The 27,555-nt window shown below is 37.5% G+C and overlaps 1 protein-coding gene across 3 annotated transcripts in view; it reads left to right on the top strand.

Annotated features, from left to right (window-relative positions):
- TPK1 (thiamin pyrophosphokinase 1) overlaps window positions 1-27,555 on the top strand; it is a 348,926-nt gene that overhangs the window by 122,516 nt on the left and 198,855 nt on the right. For all 3 annotated transcript variants that reach the window (XM_081243933.1, XM_081243935.1, XM_081243934.1), the window contains exon 4: window positions 10,581-10,650. In XM_081243933.1, the coding sequence (XP_081100059.1) occupies window positions 10,581-10,650 (70 nt within the window). The remainder of the gene's footprint in view (window positions 1-10,580; window positions 10,651-27,555) is intronic.

Raw genomic sequence — 27,555 nt, 5'->3', positions numbered from 1 at the left:
CCTCTTGAGCCTCCCTCCCACCCTCCGCATCCCACCCCTCTAGGTCGTCGCAAAGCACCAAGCTGATGTCCCTGTGCTATGCAGCTGCTTCCCACTAGCTAGCTGTTTTACACTTGGTAGTGTATATATGTCAATGCTCCTCTCACTTTGCCCCAGCGTCCCCTTCCCCCTGACCTCCGTGTCCTCAAGTCCATTCTCTACCCAGCGTCCCCTTCCCCCTGACCTCCGTGTCCTCAAGTCCATTCTCTATGTCTGCATCTTTATTCCTGCCCTGCCACAAGGTTTGTCAGTACCATTTTTCTAGGTTCCACATATATGCATTAATATATGATATTTGTTTTTCTCTTTCTGACTTACTTCACTCTGTACAACAGACTCTAGGTCCATCCACCTCACTACAAATAACTCAATTTTGTTTCTTTTAAGGCTGAGTAATATTCCATTGTATATATGTATATAAGAAGACACATCTTCTTTAACCATTCATCTGTCGATGGACATTTAGGTTGCTTCCGTGTCCTGGCTATTGTAAATAGTGCTTCAGTGAGCATTGTGGTACATGTCTTTTTTTGAATTACGGTTTTCTCAGGGTATTTGCCCAGTAGTGGGATTGCTGGGTCATATGGTAGTTCTGTTTTTAGTTTTTCAAGGAACCTCCATACTGTTCTCCATAGTGGCTGTATCAATTTACATTCCCACCAACAGTGCAGGAGGGTTCCTTTTTCTCCACACCCTCTCCAGCATTTATTGTTTGTAGATTTTTTGATGATGGCCATTCTGACTGGTGTGAGGTGATACCTCATTGCAGTTTTGATTTGCATTTCCCTAATGATTAGTGGCGTTGAGCATCTTTTCATGCGCCTCTTGGCCATCTGTATGTCCTCTTTGGTGAAATGTCTATTTAGGTCTTCCGCCCATTTTTTGATTGGGTTGTTGTTTTTTTTATATTCAGCTACATGGGCTGTTTGTATATTTTGAAGATTAATCCTTTGTCTGTTGATTTGTTTGCAAATATTTTCTCCCATTCTGAGGGTTGTCTTTTTGTCTTGTTTTGATTTCCTTTGCTTTGCAAAAGCTTTGAAGTTTAATTAGGTCCCATTTGTTTATTTTTGTTTTAATTTTCATTACTCTAGGAGGTGGGTCAAAAAATATCTTGCTGTGGTTTATGTCAAAGAGTGTTTTTCCTATGTTTTCCTCTATGTTTTATAGTGTCTGGTCTTACATTTAGGTCTTTAATCCATTTGGAGTTTATTTTTGTGTATGGTGTTAGGTAGTGGTCTATGGAAGGCAATTTAGCTAGGACATAAGTTGCTTTGTTAATTCACCTGACATTGGTAGCTAGGTAGAATGTAGTTTCTGGGTGATAGTCTTGCTTTTAAATTGGAATTTTTGAGAATAGCGATGAGCAGTCTGCCTTACAGCTGGATATGGTGGGACAGCCTGCTGAGGTGTAAGTGGTCCTCTGGTTTGGGCATTAGGAGTGATTTTTGCTGAGTAGGGAATATTTGCCATTGTCTGTGGATATTTTTGGTTGTCACAACTCGGGTATGACTGGCATCTAGTGGGTAAGGCCAAGGACACTGCTGAACACCCTACAATGTACTGGATGACCCCTTACAACAAAGGCCCAGATTGTGAATAGTAGCAAGGTTGAGCAACCCTGTATTATAACCAACACCAGCAAAGGTCTATTATATGTTTCCTTATTCCCTGTGGATTGAGTAGGCGTATTTGCCATCTTGTCCCTAAAGAATGGCCAGTCTTTAGTAGAAATTTAATGATTGAGAATGCACTCAGCCTTACTTATTCCTAACAACTCACATTAGGACAAACTTGCATATGCTAGCTTAATTTACAAGACCCTGTTTTTCTGCACTGCCTCCCTCTTGGCAGTTTTTACACATGATGAGCTTTACTCATCTTTAAGAAATATTTCCCCATGCCACTTTAGGATAGACAGGCAGTTTGATGTTTGGTTGTTTTTAAGGTTTCTTAGTAATGAGGTATTTGGTGTCACTAAGTGTTAAGGCGGTACCTGATTGTAGACTTTATAAAGAGCATCAAAGATGACTAAATGTCACACTTTATCTCCACAGCACATAACTAGGAGAGGGGGAGGTAGAAGGTGGTAGAGAGAAAGGGTAATAGCATTTACACAGCAGCATATACCTAAAGGTAATAAAAATTTTTCGTTACATGGCGTGAACTAGCCCATTAGGGCTAGCACGGCACTGTGCATGTAGATGCTCAATATAAATACCATTTGCTTTTTATTTGAAATAAGGATAATTCTGTGTTACTGACTTAACTAAAATTGAAAGAGTATTCCACTCACTGTTTGTGGGATATTACAACTAATGTGAGCTCTCTTAATCATTGCACATAAGTATACTGTAAATTAAACCTTTCATCTAAAACTCTGAAAGAGTTACCTAAACAGCACTTAATTATGCATCTTGGTGCTCCTGTGAGCAAAGTAAATTGTTGCCCTCTCTTTCAGAGAGCTCATATTTCCATGAAAGGCTTTGAATGAAAGCTTTTCCCCAAGAAATAAAATCCCCATAGGGAAAGCAGGCTAATCCGTCTGTTAACCATGACCACGGACTGACTAATTTGGATCGTAATCAAGGCTTTGCAGATGAGAGTGTGTACAAATAATAAGCCAACTACCTACAAAAATATATACCTCCTTTTAAGGCCTTGATGCAGTATAGACTTGAGGCATAATAAGGTAGTATTCTCCAACTAAGAGGAAGATTCTGTGTCTTTGAAGTAGAAATTAATATTTGGATTAGTTAAGGCTCCTTCAGATTCAAATGACAGAGAACCCAACTCAAACTGGCCTGAGCCAAAGAAGGGAACTTGTTAGCTCATGTATAGGGTTGGCCCAAAAGTTCGTTCGGGTTTTTCATAACATCTTATGGAAAACCCTGAACAAACTTTTGGGCCAACCCAATAATTAAAAAGGCTATTGCTAGGACTATGGGGACTCAAACAGTACTCTTGTCTCCTAGTTTTACCCTCCTGTATTGGCTCCATGCTCTGGGCTGTTATGATAGCCCATCATAGCTCCAAGCTTACACAGTCTCTCAGGTGGCAGGATAGCAGAAAAGGGAACCTGGGAAGTCTCCCTAGGTTTCATTACCTTTGATTGGATCACATCTCTGTCTCTGAATCAGTGCCCCCAGGCAGGAGATGTAACAGCATGAACTGAGCCGTGTGCCAAATCTGAACTTGGGTGTAGATTTAACGCCACTTATGGGCTGTGAGTGCAAGAGCAGCGTTCCCTTGAAGAAAATTAGTTATGGAAAAAATAGGTCTTTCTCCTAACCCTGTCCCCTTCTGCAGGAGTACCACTGTAACCATTTCTTGTGCTTAAACTTGTGTAAATGTAAAAATCAATACCTTTATTACTGTATATATAGTTGATAGTCTCTTAGATGTATTTTTCCCTTGTTTTTATCATTGACCAATATATTTAACACTCCCCACTCGTGAAGGTCTCCGAGGAAGATCCTGTAACTTCTCTTGTAAATCACAGAAATATCCTAAACAGACATTCTGGTTTTTTATGAAGTATTTAAGAAATACTAAAAGTGAACACCTAAATGTGTTTAAGGATAATAGTTCATTAAAGGAAACCTTCCATGAGTCCTTATATAAAATATATTTCTTATTAGGCTTCATGATATGGTTGAAGTTTTAACATGGCAGAGAATACTTACAGGTCAATGTTTTTAAGCAAGAGATATTTCTGGAAGAATTAATTGATTTAGACCTTCTTGGCTGCCATAAGTATAAAATATGAAGTATGGCTTTATATTAGCATTGTCCCTAGTGATGAAAATTGGTTAAAAACACTTATCTTCACTGAAAAATGGATTAAAGACTTAAATGTAAGACCTGAAAGTGTAAAACTCCTAGAAGGAAACATAGGGGAAAAGCTTCTGGACACTGGTCTTGGCAATGATTGCATAGACCTGACGTCAAAAAACAAACAAAGCAAAATTAGACAAATAGGGCCATATCAAACTAAAAAACTTCTGGACAGCAGAGGAAACGAGCAAGAGTGAAAAGGCAATCTACAGAATGGGAGAAAATCTTTGCAAGCCTTATATATAATAGGGGATTAATTCCCAAAAATGTAAGTATCTCTAACAACTCAGTATCCAGAAAAAAAATCAAACAACCCAATTAAAAATTGGATAAGGAACTGAATAGACATTTCTTCAAAGAAGACCTGCAAATGGCCAACAGGTATATGAAAAGATGCTCAACATTACTAATCATTAGGGAAATGCAAATCAAAACCATAATGAGATACCGCTTCAAACCTCTTAGTTTGGCTATTATCAAAAAAAAAAAAAAAAAAGACAGCAGGTATTCATGAGGAGGTGGAGAAACTCAAACCTTACTTCGCTGTTGGTAGGAATGCAAAACAGTGCAGCCGCTATGAGAAAGAGTATAAAAAGTTAAAATAGAACTACCATATGACTCAGCAATCCCACTTCTGGCTGTTTATTCAAAAGAATTAAAGTTAGATGCTTAAAGATACAGCTGCACTTCCATGTTCACTGCAACACTGTTCAAGATAGCCAAGACCTGGAAATAACCTAAATGTCCATTGATGGATGAATGGAAACATGGAATATACAGATAATGGAATATTATTCAGCCTTAGAAAGGAAGGAAATCTAGCAATATGCAACAACATGGCAGAAACTGAAGGACATTATACAACATGAAAGAAGCCAGTCCCAGAAAAACAGATTATTTCATGATTCCCCTTATATGTGAAATTTACAACAGTTAAACTCAGAGAAGCAGAGGATAGAACAGTGGTGGCCATGGGCTCGGGGCAGGGGCAGTTGGGGAGTTACTGTTCAACAGAAGTCAAGTTTCAGTTACGTAAGGTGATTAAGTTCTAGAGATCTGCTGTACAGTGTTGTGCCTGTAGTTAATGATACTGTATGTATTCACTTAAATTTTAACAGGGTAGATCTCACGTTACCTGTTCTTACTGCAATAAAAATAAAAGACAAACCACTTAACCTCTGTAATGCCTGATAGTGAACTTTCTGATATCTGAGTAGTTGTGTCTGTCCTCACATGTTTAATCAGTGATTATCACTTCTTAACAAAGAATGTGTACTTGTTGGTAGACTGTTTCTGAGGCTAGTCCAGAAGGTACCCACCCCCCGCCTTTTTTTTTTTCCAGCCACACTAGCTCATATGGGTAGAAGAATAGAAGTTGGGAATTATGTGGTTTACTGTTGTTTCTAAGGCAGGGAGAGAATCCTGGCTTAAACCAGTAATAGCGATAGACTAGATTGATTTCAGGCACACAAAGACTAATTATATCTTTGGAGTACTAGGGAAGAAGGACCTATGTTAGGAGTAAACAGGGTCTGGCTAACTGGAGGTGTTTAGCTGTCCAGGAATTCTGTAAGACATCTTCTACGTGAGATTCTGGATCTTTGCTTTCCTCCAGATTAATGTAGGCACCTTCAACTCAATCCTGACCAAGTCTGTCAAAATATTTGATTTCTTCTCCTAATACTGGGATTGGATCTGAAATTATTCTTGTCACCTTATGTGTATTTTCCTTTTTAGTTATTATTATTGGTTTTAAAATTGTAATTACAATATAATTCATATTTCTTGTAAAAATATTTTTAGCAGCACAGTGTTTAATGTAAGAGTGAAAAAGTGTCTTCCATGATCCCATGCCTATTCCTTATAAATAATTAAGGTTAAAGAGTTCATTGTGTGCAACACAGAAGTGGTCTTGGACTTGGATTAGCAAACTAAGAAGACATGATAGGCTTTACCCAACACTGAGTTTACTTAGCTTTAAGGAGGAATTCAAGACAGGTAATAAATATTGATTGTTTACAAAAATAGTGAATGTCTAGTTACTTCCTAGGAGTGACTTTCAAACATTCTGGTCACTCCTTGTTTGGTATGCTTCTGACCAGAAAGACATTGATTCTTGGGTCTCTTGAGCTGTTATGCCTTGCTGTTGTTATGAGCTTCCTCAGGGTGTAGGTCTAGTGTCCTTTCTCCAGTGTGGGTGCACCTTATTAACGCTGATCACTGACTACTTGGATAAGCATTCTTGACATAGTAACCGTGGTACAATTCTTAGTTTTATTGAATTGGGCATACTTCTATATATTCTCTGAGTTGCTGTTGCAAGGAAGATTTGACCAAAAGTTAAAGTTTTAAATAACGTATCTTATAAGAGGTAACATATAAATACATATAAAAGCTACTTTTTTTTTAATGGCTCCATACAGGGCCTTGATATATTTATTTTACCAATATTCAAGTGATGACCATTTAAGTTTGCTAACAGCTTTTTCAGGATTACACATAATATCACAGTGACTGTCCTTGTACATACGCCCTTGTGAATTTGGGCAAGTTTTATAGGCTACATAGCATTTCTGGATCAAAGGACCTACACATTGAAATTTTTATAAATCTGCCAAACTGTCTCTCAAAATTATAATTTTATCAACAGCATGTAAGAGAACATGTTTCCCCATGCTACTTCCTTCTGGTTTTATCTTTGTTGTCTCTCTCCAGTTCCTGAAAAATTTTGTGAGTTTGGTAAAATATATATAATACTCTCTTTTGCATTGGAATCAGCACACTTGAGATTCGCTCAGTCATGGTACTAATAAGTGGCTGATGCAGATTGGAACCAAAATCCTTTATATCTAGTGTTCTTTCAGTTGACTGACACTGAAAAATGTTTCTTTGATTTTACTTTATTTTTTCTTACATCTTAATACTTGGAACCAATATAATAGTCTACTTTTCAGAAAGTCAAGTCATTTCTGTCCAACTTTATTCAACAGAAATTAATGAACTAACCAGTTAACCTCTGATTGTGAGTGGAGCTCTTCATTATTTGTCAGTAGCAGTAACTTAGGCCAGGTTAAAAAAAATATTAGTTTAAGATGTATTTAGTATGCTTATTGGTGGTACCAATATATAAAGTTGATGTAGAGATTTTAATGTATTTTAGTCTTCAGCTGTTTATCAACCTGATGCATAGTAAATAACTATTCAACCATTGAAACTGTAGTATTTGATAAATCTGCAAAAATTTTGCTGTATGAGCCAATGACATTTTTACATTAAAGATAACTCATGCAGTAACTTCTTTTCATTAAAGCGTGGGACAATTTAAATGATGATGGAGTGAACATATTTTTGAGGCTGATTCGTGATTTATCAAAAATATCTTATTTGAGAGTTTCCTCTACTACTGATTTTTTTAGTCAGTCACTTTCATTAATAGTGATTTGTTTACTCAGCTTTCAAATTGCTACCAATGAATTCGTGGCAACATATGTAATACATGCTTGAAATTTTGTTTTCCAAATGCAATTTTATTTAAGTACGTGGAAAATATTTCATTAGTAAGATTTAAAAGTGGCAGAGTATATCTTTTTTGTTAAGCTTTATTGACAACAAAACAAAATAGTTTTAGGGACAGACTGGAGCTTGTTTTTTCTTTCAGATGGATTGCACCCCAATCCCAGCTTCTAGGTAATGAAAGAGTGGTCCACAGATTGCATCACGGTTATTTTAACTCTTTTAGCCATTTAAAACAGGAATAGATGTGGACACATTTACTTCCTAAGACTTAGGTATTTCTCTTTTATTAAACTGCTCTAAAAATACCAATTTAAGTCTGGCTGTGAGAAATAACAGGCAGGAGAAAACAGTTTTGGATTATCAAAGTAACACTGATTTTTAGCTGAACTAGAGTTAATAATACACAGTTTTACAGATTTGTCCACTGAAATTAATCGCTCCTGTCCCAGTCCTCCCATCGTGTTTCATTGTTTCTGTCATAGCCCTCATCGGTGTCTACAGTGCAATGTATATACGTGCTTCTCTTTCTCCTTTTTCCACAATAGTGTGAGTCTGGAGAACTAGTTCTTTCTGTTATTCATCTTTCTATTCTGTTTAGGGCCTGCCACGTGATAGGTATAAATGTTGAATTCAACTGATATTTGTAAAATAATATAGTGCAAAACCATGACAAGTCATTCTATTTGATAATCTTTGGCCACTACTTCTAGATGTTCATTTTACTTCAGTGAATCAATTTTACATAAAAAGATCTTACATAAAACGATACACTAGACTTGTTAATTTTGTTTACAGAGAAATGTTTTGTATACTCTGAGGGTAATTACTGACAGTTTATCATCTGTTTCTATTTATCAGTCTTTTCCATCTCCCTATTCATTTGTTCTACAGCATCTTGTGTATGTGAGATTATCTCTCCATTTAGCTTTTGATGTTTTTGAACTTTTCGTTTTCGGTATTTAGGAAATATGCAGGATATTTTGTGATCTTCTGCAGGTTATGTTTGTGGTATAATTTGAATTTGGGTCCCTTTCCTTAAAGGGAAATATGTGTTGTTGGTAATTGGTAAAATGAGATGACCCTCTTAGATATCTTGTAAAAACTCTTATTTTTGTTTTGCACTTTTTAAGGACCCTAGGCTTTTCTTTTCTAGAAAAACCATGCTTTTTAGACTTTATTTTCATTCTCCATTCAGGAATGGAGGAAGAGGACTAATGAATGCTTTAGTCTGTTGAATGCTTATTATGTTCCAGTATTGTGATGAGCACTATTATAATTATTAAGTCATTAATTGCTTAATAACTCTGTCAAAGGTGATACTATTACCATTTACAGATGAAGAAGCTGAAGCAAAAAAGGAATTTCTTTTTTTTTTTTCCCCACTTGGCCTCTGTTTTATTTCTGATATAATATAGGACACAGAAAACTATTTCCCATGTATCATTGATTAGTGGAAAATTCTTTGGGACCTTTTCTCATGCCAGTACGGTCAATTAGTTATCTTTTCCAATATTCCACCTAGAAATTTGGAGGTAAATTTTATAAACACTCTTTTAAATGTGTAGCTAAATTTGCAAAAAGGGAAAGTGATTTCATAAGTGCAATAAAATGAGGAAGTAGCTCAAAAAAATATAGTTGTCTCTCGGTATCCATGGGAGATTGGTTCCAGGAGCCCCTGAGATACCAAAATCCTCAGATGCTCAAGTCACTAATATAAAATGGTGCAATACAGGAATTCAGCCTCCTTCCACAGATTCAGCAGGGGACCAAATTTGAAACCTTTGGATAAGAAGGGCCGACTATAGTTTATTTCTTCTGAAACTGCTGGTGTCCAAGGTCTTTGCTGATTTTTATGACCTAATGATTGGTTTTAACAGCTATGTGGGGACGGAGGCAAGGCTTTGGTCTGTTCAGGGTGAGGAATTAGAATCTCAGGCATCTCAGCATTCACTCTTATATCACCCAGGATTTAAAAAAAAAAAGTTTGATTTGAAACTATTAGGTAAAGGATATATTTTTTTAAAATAAAGGGATGAATTGATGCTAAGATACTGACCATTTCTAGGGAAATTAGAAATTAGAGAAGTAACAACGACAAAAATAGTAGACCATGGACTAAGAAAATTTCAAGGAATGATTGACCAGCAGCATCAAATCCTAGGGTGATACTAGGGGAAAAGCACGGTAAGCCAAGAGATAAAAAGGCCCAGTTAGAGAGGCAGCTGGGGCTCTTTTGCCTTATCTGATTATCTTAGTGCTTCCCAAGTTTCAGTCAATTTTGTACCAACTTCTCAATTTTTACAGTCACATATATCTAGATTATTAGTTACTTCATACTTTAAAATAAACTTAAGATGTTATGCTTATGATTTATTTTTAAAAGAAATCTTTCATATCACAGTAAAATATGGAAACCCTTAATACCTGCCATAAATAGAAATTTTCTGTAAAAATTAATAAGATAAGGGAGCAAGGGACTTGCCTGGTGGCGCAGTGGTTAAGAATCTGCCTGCCAATGCAGGGGACATGGGTTCGATCCCCGGTCCGGGAAGATCCCACAGGCCGCAGAGCAACTAAGCCCGTGTGCCGCAACTACTGACCCTGCACTCTAGAGCCCACAAGCCACAACTACTGAGTCCGCATGCTGCAACTACTGAAGCCTGCGCACCTAGAGCCCATGCTCCACAACAAGAGAAGCCACCACAATAAGAAGCCTGCACAGTGCAACTAGAGAAAACCTGCGGGCAGCAATGAAGACCCAACGCAGCCGAAAATAAATAAATTAATTAATTAAATAAATAAGGGAGCAAAGTTATAAGCTATGTTCTGTTACCTGTTTTTGAGCCCGAGGCCTACCTTCTGTTATAAAGAAGGAAAAACAAGCTTTAAGAGTTACTGAAGACATCATATGCAGTCTTCTCCTTTATTTAATAAGGGGAATTGGAAAAGATGGAAAAAGGAAATACGCTTTGTCTTAGGTGATTCTGTCTCGCTTGTGTGTGTGACGTGTAGGGTCGTTTTCAGTACCAGCAGTGTCACTGGCTGAATGTGAAATGATCCAAGGGGGGGAGCATGAGTGTGTGTGTGTGTGCGTGTGTGTGTCTGAGTGCCTTTTAACGTTCATCCTTTGAAAGATACTGCTCTAAGCTTCCAATATTGAACTATTCTTTGTTTTTTTCTTTTTGAAGCTCTTTTAAGAGCCTGTGCTGATGGAGGTGCCAACCGCTTATATGACGTCACGGAAGGAGAGAGGGAAAGGTATGCTTTCTTTCAGCCAGTGTCTGTTATATCAGTTGTGCTCTTGAGCTTGTTTTTTTCTCTTCTTAGTAAATGGTGACTGTTCATTTTCCTTCAAATTCTTTTTACAGAAAACCACCTCAGGGAGAGAGCTGCTTAACCATGTTGTATTATTTCTTTGCTTTGAATGGTATCTGCTAGTAGAAATAGGCCAATCTTATTCTTATTTAAAAAAAGAAAAACATTGTACTATTTCAAAGTCTCATTAAGTAGCATTATCAAATATTGATATTTGTGAGGACTTTGAACATTGACTAAAATAATGGTAATTTGAGTTTTTATTCAAACAGTTTAAAGGAATACAAACTGATCTCATATAAAAGATATATACTACTGTAGAAGGTTCAAGATTTTTATATTAGCATTGAGTAAAACTCAGTATAATTTAACTTCTGAGTTATGCACACATATATTTTTAGAGATAAATAATTTATTTCTTAATGATTTGTTATCTGTGCTCTCTGGTTTTCCTGATCTTTGCATGGTGAGCTATTTTTAGATGTGAGAATACGTTTGATGAAAGCACAGTTTAAATCTAGCTCATTGCCAGCATGTGTATAGTTCATCCTCTTGGCAAACACAAGAATTTATAGTCTAGATATAAGTAGACTAGCTATGAAATTTAGTTCTACTTCCCATATGTGTTATTAAATGTACTGAAATGTTTATAGTTTGAGAAATCACCTCCTTGCTGCAAAAAATAAAAATATTTGATGCAGCATACTGTAGCTGTGAATTTAAATACATGTATTTTGAAATGATGTTAACATACATCTTTATGGCATCAAAATTTGTACTTCACATTTTTAATATTGGAGCTGTTTTTTTGAAAGCAGCTGGTTGCCCATAGGAGGAAGGTATGAGATTGGGCATGTCTGGATGCATTATCAAAGAATATAGCCACAGTGACAGCTAGGAAGACAATTCAAATTCTTAACATTTTGTGCATCTTTATTGTTAAACTTTATGGATTCCTCTGACTGTATTCTCGAAGACTTGACATGGACAGTGTGTGAAAGAATACTCAAGTATGTGTATAGAAGTGTCTGGGCCAGTTGCTTCAGAGAGGAGCATAATGGCCATGTGGGCAAGATATGAATTGGGGGCTGTTTGTTTCATGTCTATAGTCTGCTTAGTGGCCAGCAGTCTGGTACTGAGTGCCTTTTCTCTTGGTGGTGGGTGTAGCTCATGAACATAATTATATGAACCAGAGCTGTGCAAGGGTATTAACAAAGTACTTCCCAACTCTTCCGTGATCATAAGAACCATCTAGAATGCCTATGAAAAAATAGATTTCTGTACTGATTAATTTTATTGGATTGGGCTGGCCACTAATAAGAAATATAACATCCAACACCTTTACTCGCATTTGAAAGTAGTGTACATCGCCAGATTTGGGAATGGGTGCCGTTATTTTTGCCCAAATTTCGAGATAATCATTTCTTAACACATTTATAAGTAATCTTACGGAAATCTTCCAAGAAGATTTATATGATTTATCTAGCATCCATTTGTCCATATATGAAGATGTTTAAGAAGAAGGTGTATTCGTTGTTGATTTGCGAGTTGTAATAACATGTTTGCCATGATGCATAGTCTGATGCTTAGGGACGTGGCTGGCTGGGGTGAAGATAGAGTCCCTAATAGGGAGATGAGTGAAGCTAACTGCTTCATGTGGGAATTAAAAGTCTTGGAATAAATCTCATTAAGTCCAAACCCTACCCAGTTAAACTAATTGGACATAGGTGACTAAACATGGTTCCTCTTAACTGTATTTTTAACAGAAAGGCTTTACAATGGAAATGGAAAAAATATTCATGAGTTTTGAAAAGTCAAGTTAGGGTTGTGGACCACTGCTTCGCTTGTTCTTATTTTTTTATTTATTCAGTGTGCTAATCTACAATGTAATACCTTATAATTATGCAATAAAACATGAATATGTAGAGAATCATCTCCAGTTGAAGAGAAAGTGAGCTCTTTACACATTAGGAATGGAAAGAAGGAAGGCTGATGTAGACAGTAACAGAGGAGCAGGGTTTGCTAAGGGATAGCGCTGAAGCAGAATTCAGTGGTGACCTTACGTCTGATCCTGTACCGAATGCATTCAGTTTTCTACATCTTTCACAAATGTTTGTCTTTGTTTCTACTTTGAAAGTCACCTCTCTCCATTTACCAGGTGTTTTTTTTTTTTAAATAAAGAAGCCCTTAACGTTTTTGTTTATTGTGAAAACAATTCATGGTGATTTGAGTATATGCTAGTGAGTTGGGAGAAACAAAAAGAAAAAAATAAAAGTGTCTGTTATTGGGACTTCTTTTGTGGTGCAGTGGTTAAGAATCCGCCTGCCAATGTAGGGGACACGGGTTCCATCCCTGGTCCAGGAAGATCCCACATGCCATGGAGCAACTAAACCCGTGCGCCACAACTACTGAGCCTGTGCTCTAGAGCCCGTGAGCCACAACTACTGAGGTTGCGTACTGCAACTCCTGAAGCCCAAGCACCCTAGAGCCTATGCTCTGCAACAAGAGAAGCCACCGCAATGAGAAGCCTGCGCACTGAAATGAAGAGTAGCCCCTGCTTGCTGCAACTAGAGAAAGCCTGTGCGTAGCAACAAAGACCCAGTGCAGCCAAAAAAAAAAAAAAAAAAAAAAAATTATGTTATTTTTTCCTAAGTAGCAAAGAGTTGCATTGAGTTGTGCCATTTGGAGTTCAGAAAATATGACTAATTTTTCTTGCTCAAGTGAATGTAAGCTCAGTGAATGTAAAGTCCCTTGTGCCTAGAAAATTGCCTGAGAATATTAGATACTCAAAAAATATTTGTTAATAAGTATTTGATTACAGTTACTCTGTTCTCTCTTACCGTAAGGTTTTTAGTGACTTTTATGACCCGTGTATTTTCAATAACTAGATTACCTCTGCTCTGAGAGCTGATAGGTTCTGATTCAGGTGTGTGTTCAGTCTGTACATCAAACTGAGGCAGGGTGAAGACCCAGTCAAGGAGACGTAGAATGGGCACCGCCAATGATATTTGGATCCTAGCTGTGGTTGTGGACTTGAGATTAAAGAGGAAGACATTTTATGAGGACTCAATCTTTGTACTGTACTCCTGTACTCTTTTTTTTTTTTTTTTTTTTTTTTTTTACTGTACACGGGCCTCTCACTGCCGTGGCCTCTCCCGTTGTGGAGCACACGCTCCGGACGCGCAGGCTCAGCAGCCATGGCTCACGGGCCCTGCCGCTCCGCGGCATGTGGGATCCTCCCGGACCGGGGCACGAACCCGTGTCCCCTGCATCGGCAGGCGGACTCCCAACCACTGCGCCACCAGGGAAGCCCTGTACTCCTCTACTCTTAACTGACTGTTTTCCTAACCCCAGAGGTCTGTTTTTGGAAATGTGGGGCAGTAAGTTTGGGTATCAGTTGTGTGGGCTAATACCCCCAATTCTACAGCTCCAGCCTGATACTGACTCAAGTCTCATGTTTATATTCTGGTAGTGGTCTGTGATGAAAAAGTCCATTGGTGGGCTCGCAACATCTGCCTCCTGTCTTCTCCCAAGTAGGTAAAACCCACCGTTGGTCAGAACCAGGATGGAGAAGCCTGGCCCCATGATCAGAATAATCACAGGATACAGAGATAAGGGTGAAAAAAATAGAAGAGAAGCAGGGTAGGATTTGCTAGGAAGATTTTACGGAGCAGATTTTTTTCTTGCTCATCACTGATAGGCATTGGAGGTTTGTTTTGTTTTTCTAGCCATGATTTTATTGACACTGTATTAGATCAGAAAAGTGTAAACTGTCCACAGCAAAGAATATTGCACGATTGTTATTTGCACGTACTAGGTAAATAAAAGTGATGATGGGAGGGTTATGCACTCCCCGCCCTGCCCCCAGCCACCATTGCTCTCCTCCCTCGCCCCAAGTTAGTCCTTTTTCTGCATCTTTAACAGATACTGTAAGAGGACAGTTGTTGCTTTAGTCAGTTTTTAACCAGGGTCCGGAAAGTTGTCAACTCTGACAGTAATTACCAATGTTTTCCACCATAATGAATATTAAAAAGCAGACATACAGAGAAGTGCACAAGTGATCACGATACAGCTCAATGAATTTTCGCAAAGGGGAGCACGGCAGCGTGAACAGTACTGAGATCAGTAAGTAGAGCGTCATCCCAGCGTTGCCGGAGCCTTCCTCCTCCTCCCTGCCGTCGCCAGCCCCCCTCACGGGAGACCTAATTAGTGTTACTTTGGGGCTTCATAAAATAGAATCATAATATATTGAATTTGGAGTGGATGGACATTTTTTGGGATAAAGACTCCATAGCTCTCTGAATCTGAAAAAAAGATGAAGAAACATTGCTGGAGGTTCTTAGGGGAGAATTATAGTCACACTAATTATGGTTAAGAGATGAAGGAAGTAATGAAATCAAGTAGAAGAGAATAAGAATTGTACAGAAACAGTCACAAAATCGATGACACAGCATAAGTAGTCTGACAATATGGGAGAAATAATTTATATTGATCATTTAAGAAAATAATGCCTTTTAAGGTAGGTAAGCATTTTTAAACCCTGTTCTCTTAGACTCTAGTTAAGGTAAACTGACTAAAAAAAAGAGAAAGCTTTGGAATGAGATACAATCTCTCTAGAATAACCCAATGGCAGAAATAAGAATATAGCATTTAACTTGTGATTCATTCATTCCTTCATTCATTCAAGCATTCATCGAATACCTTTTACAGTTAGATATTTTGATGGTTACTGTGAATATATAAATAAATAAAATATAGTTCCTGCCCCCAAGAAACTTACAGTATAAAAGAAGTAAAGAGGAAATTAGCATTCGGTGTGGTAGATTATAAAGCACATAATGCAAAAGCTCTAGTTCTGTGTGACAGGTTCTATGACAAAGGAAAGCATGGGTGTGGACCATTAAACTAGAATGGGGGTGTTAGAAAATATTCTGAGGATCCTAATGGAGTGTAAAAAGTTAGTTATTGCCCCAGAGTGTGGTGTGTGTGTGTGTGTGTGTGTGTGTGTGTGTGTGTGTGAGAGAGAGAGAGAGAGAGAGGTTACTGGGGAGAGGTGGAGTGTTTCTCCTTTGTCTCCTGGATAAAATCTAAACTCATTACGGTGAGAATCAGGGTGTGGCTTTTGCTGCTGTTGTCAGCCGTGCCTTGTCTTCTCCCAAGTCCTTTCTCCTCACTGCCTGTGCCCAGGGCCCTTTCTCAGGATGATCTTCAGCTTGTTCACATTGGTAGCACCCATAATCCATTCTGATTGTCTGGCAGTCCATTCTGATTGGTCAGAGCTTATAGATCCTTTGCTGTACCTATGTTCAGATGGTTTTAGTAGCATATGCTAGTGTTTTTTTGTTTTGTTTTTTGTAGTAAAACTCTCCATGCAGCTGTGCTCAATGAAATGCTGTCTGCCCCATGAGGGCACCCTCTCCTTGCAGCCCGATGGGACTTGGACGTCTCTTACATCTTGTAATACTTTTAAATTTACAATGTTATATTCACATTTTACCTTGATTTAGAGCTGTAAAGACATATGTCTTTTACTAGGTTGTAAATTTCTAGTGATCTATTGTCCTTTAACTTTGCATAATACTTTGTAATTATTTACCTTCTCATTTTACCTTGTGATTTAGCTATGTGTAGATGTATCTTACCTCCCTCATTAGGTGGTGAACTCCTGGAAGGCAGTGATCATAATTAATCTTTATGTGCCTTATAATATCCAGAACACTAATGAGCATCCAAGAATTTATTGAATTAATGATTTGTCTTTGATATCTTGGCAGAAATGTCACAAAGATGAAGCTTTTTTTTTTTTTTTTTTTTTTTACAGCCAGGGGTTTCTAAGATACTGTATCAGGTACTAGAAGTATCTTGATGCTAGAGAAGAAACTTCAGGGATATATATAAATATAAATATATTTTAATATTATTAGCATGTATAAACCATAAATGTCTTGTATCTAAAAAGATTATCCATTTTTGTCTGAAATCATGAATAGTAATATGTCCCACTTATTTCCATAATGTCTTATATTACACTGTATTCTTTTTTTATGCAACATTTTATTTTTTTAATTTTTTTAACGTCTTTATCGAAGTATAATTGCTTTACATTGTTGTGTTAGTTTTTGCTGTATAACAAAGTGAGTCAGCTCTATGTGTACATGTATCCCCATATCCCTTCCCTCTTGTGTCTCCCTCCCACCCTCCCTATCCCACCCCTCTAGGTGGTCACAAAGCACCTGAGCTGATCTCTGTGTGCTATGTGGCTGCTTCCCACTAGCTATCTATTTTACATTTGTACATTGTATTCTAATTCCTACTTAAATGACTGTTTTATCATGAAACTAAGGTCCTTACCTTTGAATTTATTGGCATTTTGATGCTAAATGTGAGAGGTTTTCTTTTTAAATTGTGATTATGTGGGACTTTAAGAATCTGAAACTCACAGCATAATAGTCTGAGAAATGGATATGAATTTTGGTGTCATTAGTGTGTAGGAATTTGAAATGGGGGGAGTGTTGTTTTTAGATTAGTTTTCTCACAGTAATTGATGAATATAGCATCCTGACTGGGAAGTCCTAAAGAAGATTATTTTTATATAAACAATGTTCTAGTTGAGCTTAGTTAGTTAGGAGTTGGTCTTCTCTTTCACTTAAAAGATTAGCACCCAACAAAAATTCCCTGAATTCATACAAATGACCATTCAATTAAACATGCATTAATAAGGGGTAGGATGAGGATGACCTGGGTGCTTAAATAGAAAAGCAAGATTCATTCTTGATTTCTTATGCCTCTCCATTAATTTTTTCACAGTTAAGATTTCAGACTTGCTAGCTTTATATATTCTTGCAACTTTCTCATCACAGATTACTACTGTTACCAAACCAAACTTGGGTCCACTTGCCCGCCATGCAGCAAAGCCAAACTGCTGACACGGGGTTGTGGTGAATGAAAGTACAGCGTTTATTGAGGGTGCCAAGCAAGGAGAATGGATAGCTCATGCTAAAAAGACTTGAACTCCCCGATGGCTTTCAGGGAAGGGTTTTTAAAGTCGACCCTTGGGGTGAAGGCTACACAGGCATGCCTTTCTTCTGATTGGTTGGTGGTGAGGTAATAGGGTGATGTTTCAGGAATCTTAATCATCAACCTTCTGGTTCCAACCAACCTGGGGTCCAGTGCATGTGGTCAGCAAGTAGTCGCCATCCTCCACCTGGGTTGGCAGAAGTCTTATTTCCTGTAGAACAACTCAAAGATTTGCATCAGGTTGTTATGGGTATCCCTTGAGAAGGAACTAGGACTCTGTTTTATAGCTGCACTCTTGTTTCTTGACTGCTTTTCCTTTGTTTCTGCATTCCCTCACTTCGCTAATTAGTACCACTTTGGAACTCAGGGAAGGACTCGGAGACTACAGCCCTTTTCTACAAACAAGAAATGGGGGACACGGAGGGGCTTTTGTACCTAGGAGGGCCCTGCAGGGTCCTGCTCAATTTCAATCCCCACTTTTCTTTGGTACTCCTCAATCCTGAGGGGAACAGGGGTGGGACAAGAAAGGGAATCAAGTTTTGGATAGAGAGGTTAATCATAAACTGAGCAGAGAAACTGGGTTTTAGGGGAACTCGGTTTTAGTACCACTTTTCAGAGTGACCGAGTGGGAATGAAGGATGACGATTGTACCTCTCTCTCTAAAGCTCACTGTGCCCCAGCAAAACCACTTTCCAAGTATAATTTAAATAACTGAATCAAGTGGGAGCCTAGCTCTTCCTACAGATTAGCTTCTAAAGCCTTTATCAATGTAATTAAACCAGGCATCTGGAAGCAAGTTATCTGATACACCCATGAAGGAATCAATGACTTGTCTGTCTACATATGAGTAACTTTAACAATTTGTGCTCTCTGTCCCTTTCTTTGCAGGCAGGTAGCCATGGCGTCTAGAATGGGAATTCTGTAGTGAGAGTGTGCATGGACTTATTAGTTAGGTCAGCATTCAGAATCCAATTCTGTGACTTCATTACTGTGAGATGTTTTGCAAGTAATTTCACCTCCTTGGGCTGTAGTTTATTGAAAACTGACATTTTAGGGAGAGATCTATCTTCTAGATTATTCAGAGAACTCTTTTTTTTTTTTAGTTTTTGCATTTTATTTTATTTTATTTTTATACAGCAGGTTCTTACGAGTCATCAGTTTTATACACAGCAGTGTATACATGTCAATCCCAATCGCCCAATTCATCACATCACCATCCTCACCCGCCCCGTGGCTTTCCCTCCTTGGTGTCCATACGTTTGTTCTCTACATCTATGTCTCAACTTCTTCCCTGCAAACCGGTTCATCTGTGCCGTTTTTCTAGGTTCCACAGACATACATTAATATACGATATTTGTTTTTCTCTTTCTGACTTACTTCACTCTGTATGACAGTCTCTAGATCCATCTACATATCAACAAATGACCCAATTTTGTTCCTTTTTATGGCTAATATTCCATTGTATATATTTACCACAACTTCTTTATCCATTCATCTGTCGATGGGCATTTAGGTTGCTTCCATCACCCGGCTATTGTAAATAGTGCTGCAGTGAACATTGGGGTGCATATGTCTTTTTGAATTACGGTTTTCTCTGGATATATGCCCAGTAGTGGGATTGCTGGATCATATGGTAATTTTATTTTTAGTTTTTTAAGGACCCTCCATACTGTTCTCCATAGTGGCTCTATCAACTGACATTCGCACCAACAGTGCAAGAGGGTTCCCTTTTCTCCACACCCTCTCCAGCATTTGTTGTTTGTAGATTTTCTGATGATGCCCATTCTGACTGGTGTGAGGTGATACCTCATTGGAGTTTTGATTTGCATTTCTCTAATAATTAGTGATGTTGAGCAGCTTTTCATGTGCCTCTTGGCCATCTGTATGTCTTCTTTGGAGAAATGTCTATTTAGGTCTTCTGCACATTTTTGGATTGGGTTGTTTGTTACTTTAATATTGAGCTGCATGAGCTGTTTATATATTTTGGAGATTAATCCTTTGTCCGTTGATTCGTTTGCAAATATCTTCTTCCATTCTGAGGGTTGTCTTTTCGTCTTGTTTGTAGTTTCCTTTGTTGTGCAAAAGCTTTTAAGTTTCATTAGGTCCCATTTGTTTATTTTTGTTTTTATTTCCATTACTTTAGGAGGTGGATCAAAAAAGATATTTCTGTGATTTATGTCAAAGAGTGTTCTTCCTATGTTTTCCTCTAAGAGTTTTATAGTGTCCGGTCTTACATTTAGGTCTCTAATCCATTTTGAGTTTATTTTTGTGTATGGTGTTCAAGAATGTTCTAATTGCATTCTTTTACATGTATCTGTTCAGTTTTCCCAGCAACACTTATTGAATAGACTGTCTTTTCTCCATTGTGTATCCTTGCCTCCTTTGTCAAAGATTAGTTGACTGTAGGTGCGTGGGTTTATCTCTGGGCTTTCTGTCTTGTTCTATTGATCTGTTTCTGTTTTTGTGCCAGTACCATATTGTCTTGATTGCTGTAGCTTTGTAGTATAGCCTGAAGTCAGGGAGTCTGATTTCTCCAGCTCCGTTTTTTTCCCTCAAAACTGCTTTGCCTATTAGGGGTCTTTTGTGTCTCCATACAAATTTCAAGATTTTTTGTTCTAGTTCCGTAAAAAATGCCATTGGTAATTTAATAAGGATTGCATTGAGTCTGTAGATTGCTTTGGGTAGTACATTTTCACAATATTGATTCTTCCAATCCAAGAACATGTTATATCTCTCCATCTGTTGGTATCATCTTTAATTTCTTTCATCAGTGTCTTATGGTTTTCTGCATACAGGTCTTTTGTCTCCCAAGGTAGGTTTATTCCTAGGTATTTTATTCTTTTTGTTGCAGTGGTAAATGGGAGTGTTTCCTTAATTTCTCTTTCAGATTGTTCATCATTAGTGTATAGGAATGCAAGAGATTTCTGTGCATTAATTTTGTATCCTGCAACTTTACCAAATTCATTGATTAGCTCTAGTAGTTTTCTGGTGGCATCTTTAGGATTCTCTTTGTATAGTATCATGTCATCTGCTAACAGTGACAGTTTTACTTCCTCTTTTCCAATTTGTATTCCTTTTATTTCTTTTTCTTCTCTGATTGCCGTGGCTAGGACTTCCAAAGCTATCTTAAATAATAGTGTTGAGGGTGGACATCCTTGTCTTGTTCCTGATCTAGAGGAAATGCTTTCCATTTTTCACCATTGAGAATGATGTTCGCTGTGGGTTTGTCATATATGGCCTTTATTATGTTGAGGTAGTTTCCCTCTATGCCCACTTTCTGGAGAGTTGGTATCATAAATTGGTGTTGAGTTTTTTCAGAAGCTTCTTCTGCATCTATTGAGATGATCATGTGGTTTTTCTTCTTCAATTTTTTAATATGGTGTATCACATTGATTGATTTGCATATATTGAAGAATCCTTGCATTCCTGGGATAAATCCCACTTGATCATGGTGTATGATCCTTTTAATGTGTTGTTGGATTCTGTTTCCTAGTATTTTTTCAAGGATTTTTGCATCTCTATTCATTGGTAATATTGGTCTGTAATTTTCAATTTGTGTAGTATCTTTGTCTGGTTTTGGTATCAGGGTGATGGTGGCCTCATAGAATGCGTTTGGGAGTATTCCTTCCTCTGCAGTTTTTTGGAAGAGTTTGAGAAGGATGGGTGTTAGCTCTTCTCTAAATGTTTGATAGAATTCACCTGTGAAGCCATCTGGTCCTGGACTTTTGTTTCTTGGAAAATTGTTAATCACAGTTCCAATTTCATTACTTGTGATTGGTCTGTTCATATTTTCTATTTCTTCCTGTTTCAGTCTTGGAAGGTTATACCTTTCTAAGAATTTGTCCATTTCTTCCAGGTTGTCCATTTTATTGGCATAGAGTTGCTTGTAGTAGTCTCTTAGGCTGCTTTGTATTTCTGTGTTATCTGTTGTAACTTCTCCGTTTTCATTTCTAATTTTATTGATTTGAGTTCCTCTTTTTCTTGATGAGTCTGGCTAATTGTTTATCAATTTTTTTTTTTTTTTTTTTTTTTTTTTGCAATACATAGGCCTCTCACTGTTGTGGCCTCTCCCGTTGCGGAGCACAGGCTCCGGACGCGCAGGCTCAGCGGCCATGGCTCACGGGCCTAGCCGCTCCGCAGCATGTGGGATCTTCCCGGACTGGGGCATGAACCCGTGTCCCCTGCATTGGCAGGCAGACTCTCAACCACTGCGCCACCAGGGAAGCCCCAGATGTCCTACTTCTATAGTCTATAGTTTTTGACTATAATCTCTTCAAATATTTTCTCTGGTCCTTTCTCTCTCTCTTGTCCTTCTGGGACCCCTATCATTTGAATGTTGTTGCGTTTAATGTTGTTCCAGAGGTCTCTTAGGCTGTCTTCATTTCTTTTCTTTCTTTTTTCTTTATTCTTTTCTGCAGCAGTGAATTCCACCATTCTGTCTTCCAGGTCACTTATCAGTTCTTCTGCCTCAGTTATTCTGCTATTGATTCCTTCTAGTGTAGTTTTCATTTCAGTTATTGTATTGTTCATCTCTGTTTGTTCTTTAATTTTTCTACGTGTTCGTTAAAGATTTCTTGCATCTTCTCGATCTTTGCCTCCGTCGTTTTTCCGAGGTCCTGGATCATTTTCACTATCATTATTCTGAATTCTTTTTCTGGAAGGTTGCCTATCTCCACTTCGTTTAGTTGTTTTTCTGGGGTTTTATCTTCTTCCTTCATCTGGTACATAGCCTTCTGCCTTTTCATCTTGTCTATCTTTCTGTGAAGGTGGTTTTCATTCCACAGGCTGCAGGATAGTAGTTCTTCTTGCTTCTGCTGTCTGCCCTCTGTTCAGAGAACTCTTGATGATGAAATGTTATCACTTTTTGGGCTGGTTCATACTAGAGTCGGATAAGCCAAGAGGATGGAGGGTGGCCCTTTAAAGCTACGGTGTGTGATGAATTATAGAACAGTTGCAGAAGCGTATGAGGCAGTTTTAAACAATAGCTATAAATTCTTTTATAGTTAATATTCTGTGTGCAGTAATTGTATAACTACTTAGAAAACTTGTAAGAGCTTATCATATTGTGTTTGGAATCATGGAATGTAGTGTCTGGCTTCTCTGATTCTTTTCTGTTTTTAATCAGCTTTGTTCAGGAATAATTTCACACAATAAAATTCATTTTAGACAGAGTTGAATTCGTTTTGAAGTGGTTAACAGTTGTATTTACCACTTCAGGCAAGTTGAAAAGTTGTCCATCATCCCTCAAATTTCCTTCCTGTTCCTTGGCAGTTGATCCCTTATAGTCTAGATCCTGCAGCCTTCTAGAATATCAGATAAATGGAATTACAGCGTTTGTTTTCTTTTGTCTGACTTTTTAACCTATCCAATGCTTTTGATATTGATCATGTTTTTGTGTACCTTTTCACTGTTGAGTAGGTTTCCATTATATGGGTATACCACAATTTTGTTTATTCATATAATGCAGTTGATGGACTTGATTCTTCAGAATTACCTTTTTAGTTGGAATTTGTTATCATTTCTTCAGATGCTTTGGGAGGAATGTTAGTTCTGTTAGCTAGAACCAAACAAAAATTGCAAAGTTGTCACTTCAACCCCAGAGGTTATGTAAGTAGTAGTAGACACTGATGTATAAGGCCTCTGTTTTCTCTATCATAGTGAAAATTCTGCAAAAGCTTGCTCAGTATCATAGGCTTTTATGGAATAAGATACATAAATATAAAACTGTTGTGGAGTAAGTTAGTATGAAGTATCTGAACATACATCGTGATCTTAATGACCTCCAATGTATGTGACAATTGATTTCAGTCTACCTGTGACTATAGTTTTCTTAGTGATTGGGATTTATTTTCAGTCATTTCATGACATAGTTGAAACTGTACTTTCAGTATGCTTTAACATGCGTAAAGAGGAAACATGTACTTTGCTTAAGAAAAACCAAAGATCTTTGGGTTTGCTTGATTCTTATAAGCCTAGCTGTAAGCAATATTTAGTCATTTGCTTTGGCAAGTTTTTATTAAAAAGTATTTATGCAGTCAAATTACTAAGCTCTGTAAGCATGTCAACATTACTGAGTTTTTGAATCAAAATGATGGAAGGTAAAAAATGATTAGCTCATTTAAAAGAAAATTTATAATAGGAGTCTTGGTATTAAAGAACCCTACACAACAAACTGTGAGGACATATTTATGTTGAATTATTGATTGGATTAGTTTAGTAATATATTTTAGTCTGTTGGTTATCAAATGCTATAAATCAGAGATCCCAAAGTTATCCATGCATGGCTCCTGAATCATTTCGGGGTATTGGAGGAGGGGAAAGTCTGTATGTAAAGATGCTATGTTTGTCAGATCATGCATGAAGTCAAAATAAATTTTCAGAGTGACATCATTTTGAGCAGCTGCAGGATGTCAGTTTTCAACTAAATTTAATCAGGGGCATTGTTTTTTATGGCTATTCTATTTCATAAAGTATGTTCCTGACAAAGCGCTTTTCCTTTCTTGCACTGGGGGTGAGTCTTCAGAAATAAATTACCTTCAGATGATTTTTCAGAGAAACCTTGATCATCTGTCAAAAGTTTTGAGTAACACATGGCTCTATTAATTTTAGTTTTTTAAAAAACTGAATTTTTTTAGCACTTGTTAATACCATTGAAGAGCTCATGTATTTCATCACATTTTTTTGCTTATTTTCAATATATTATTAGATTGCTGAGTTAAATAATAATTGAGAGTAATCATATAATATCACATATATGTTGTATATTTATAATATATAATCACATATATACCTCATGTATGTACTATATACTACATATTGTATATATAAAATATATAATCACATGATACCACATATATATAATTGCATGTGCATATATGTATATAATTTTTAAGAAAAATTATGGAATGGTCCCTGTCTGATTTTTCATATGCATTTACATACATGCGTGCTTACATACACACACCTAGCACACCTAGATACTTCCTGCATGATTTTTCATTATTAAAATTTTGGTTTTGTGTGGTTGGACCAAGTGTATGCAGAATAACTTCAACAACTAGATGGCATATATGATTTGTTGACACATCATTATAGGACATGAAATTTGAGTTGATGATGAGATTGTACCTAAGTCACCTGTGGCCTTCCTATTGTTCGAGGACAGAAAAGTGACAGCTGGAGTTCAACTAGCAAGGGCTGGTCAATGAACTTTTTGGGAAAATATCCAAATGGCAGTTACACCAAGATGAGCACTGAGCTATCACTTGCAAACCTGTGTTTTAGATCTGAGAGTTGTATTCCTTGAAAACTTCAGTTTTGCCTCTGTAGCCAGAGGGTTTAAGAATATGTTAAAGAATCTGAGAAAGGGCATCTAAAATACAACAAGAAAATATTTTACCACCATAAGAAAAAAATCCCTGTGTGTATGTATGTGTACTTATATATATATGTATATACACACACATACATATTATATCATAGTTGTTTAACTCTTGGGTATTATTTACCTTAGGAAGTAGAAGAGACCTAGAGAAAGGAAGGGAACCTAAATAATGAGCAAGAGGACATTAATCTGTAAATGCACAGGCTGAAAGGAGCTAGAATGAAAAATGATGATGATTAAAAACGTTGACTTACTCTCTAAACTCTGTGATGTAGAATTGCATTTATTACTTTTTGTCAAATGAGATTAGCAGTGCTTCTGCTTGGACTATGGGCAAGAAGGTGTTGTCTCTCACCACGGGGTTTAGACCAGTGAGCTCTTTATTTTTGACCTTGGATATCAGGGTCCATCCATTTCTGCTGAATACCTGTAGGGGTGCTTGACAGCTGGGGTGTGCAACTTAGGGCCAGAGGACATGAAGGAAGAGGTTGTTTAAGCATTAGCACTCTTTGTCAGTGATGATTTAAAATATTTGTGCCATATTGGTCTCCTACTCAGCATATTGTTGAAAACACCATTGGAATGCCCATTGAAATGTCAGCGTGCACCCCAGTGTTCATGGCAGCACTATTTATAGTAGCCTAAGACATGGAAGCAACTTAAGTGTCCATTGACAGATGAATGGGTAAAGAAGATGTGGTCTGCATATACAATGGAATATTACTGGGCCATAAAAAAGAATGAAATAATGCCATTTGCAGCAACATGGATGGACCTAGAGACCATCATACTAAGTGAAGTAAGTCAGACAAAGACAAGTATCATATAATATTGCTTATATGTGGAATCTAAAAAATGATACAAATGAACTTATTTACAACACAGAAAGAGACTCAGACCTAGAAAACAAACTTATGGTTACCACAGGGGAAAGGAGGGGGAGGGATAAATTAGGAGTTTGGGATTAAAATTTCCCCACTACTATATATAAGATAGATAACCAACAAGGATCTACTGTATAGCATAGGGAACCATACTCAATATGTCTTAATAACCTATAATGGAAAATAATTTTTAAAATATGTGTGTATATATATATATATATATATATATATATAGCTGAATCACTTTGCTGTGCACTTGAAACTAACATAACATTGTAAGTCAAATATATTCAACAAGAATTTTTTTAAATGTCAAGGAATTAGTTTTAACATTAAATGAAGATACTTTCTTTGTTTGTTTGTTTTAATTTATTTATTTTATTTATTTTTGGCTGCATTGGGTCTCCGTTGCTGTGCGCGGGCTTTCTCTAGTTGTGGAGAGCGGGGGCTACTCTTCGTTGCGGTGCATGGGCTTCTCATTCTGGTGGCTTCTCTTGTTGCGGAGCACAGGCTCTAGAGCGCAGGCTCAGTAGTTGTGGCTCACGGGCTTAGTTGCTCCGTGGCATGTGGGATCTTCCCGGACCAGGGCTTGAACCTGTGTCCCCTGCATTGGCAGGCAGATTCTTAACCACTGTGCCACCAGGGAAGCCCAAATGAAGATACTTTTTAACAGAACACTATATCTGATTCATTTATGAAAACTATAAAAAAGACCCTTCTTTTAAAAAGTCATTTACAAAAATCTTTCTTTTGCTTCCTTCTAAGTGTTACAATCCTTATCTTTAAAAACTTGGCTCATGTCTTGTTTCCTGGTAACTAGCAATTTCCGTATCTAAGTCAGGCACAGATTCTCTGAGCATCCCTTTACTGTCACTCTGCATTATGTTGAACATTTCTATGAGTGTTTCTACTTCGTTGTACAGAATTCCTTGTTTTCATTTTATTCATCTTTGGAAATGACACTAGTACCCAGGATGAGGTTTGACAAATAATAGCTGACAAATAAATATTTTTAATTGAGCAGGTTAGATGGTTTTCTCTGAAAATAATAATACTTTTCCTACAGGTAAGTCAGTAAATGATAAAACCTGAATGAACTAAGGTTATTTGTTGACTATATCTCTTCCTTTACCAGGTTAGGTTCAGTTATTCCAAGTCTCTTTTACTCTGTACATCCTTCCTGGATGGTCTTTTATCTAGTGCTTCCCTTAACTTACCATAGCATTTATCACAACATGCTGAAATCACCTGTTTGCGTGTCCCACCAGCCTGTAACTCCAGTGAAGGCTTACTGGCTTTTTCTCTTTCTCACCCCCAGTAACTAGTTCACTCTGTGCTTAATAGTTATTAAAGCGTGATTAGGGGACTTCCCTGGCGGTGTAGTGGTTAAGAATCCACCTGCCAATGAAGGGGACACAGGTTCAAGCCCTGGTCCGGGAAGATCCCACATGCCCGGAGCAACTAAGCCCATGTGCCACAACTACTGAGCCTGCACTCTAGAGCCTGTAAGCCACAGCTACTGAGCCTGCGTACCACAACTACTGAAGCCCGCGTGCCTAGAGC

Source organism: Mesoplodon bidens (genome assembly GCF_964165515.1).
Source record: "Mesoplodon bidens genome assembly, chromosome: 9".
Classification (NCBI taxonomy): domain Eukaryota; kingdom Metazoa; phylum Chordata; class Mammalia; order Artiodactyla; family Ziphiidae; genus Mesoplodon; species Mesoplodon bidens.
The sequence above is the reverse complement of the archived record's forward strand: the minus strand, read 5'-3'. Positions and strand labels throughout refer to the sequence as shown.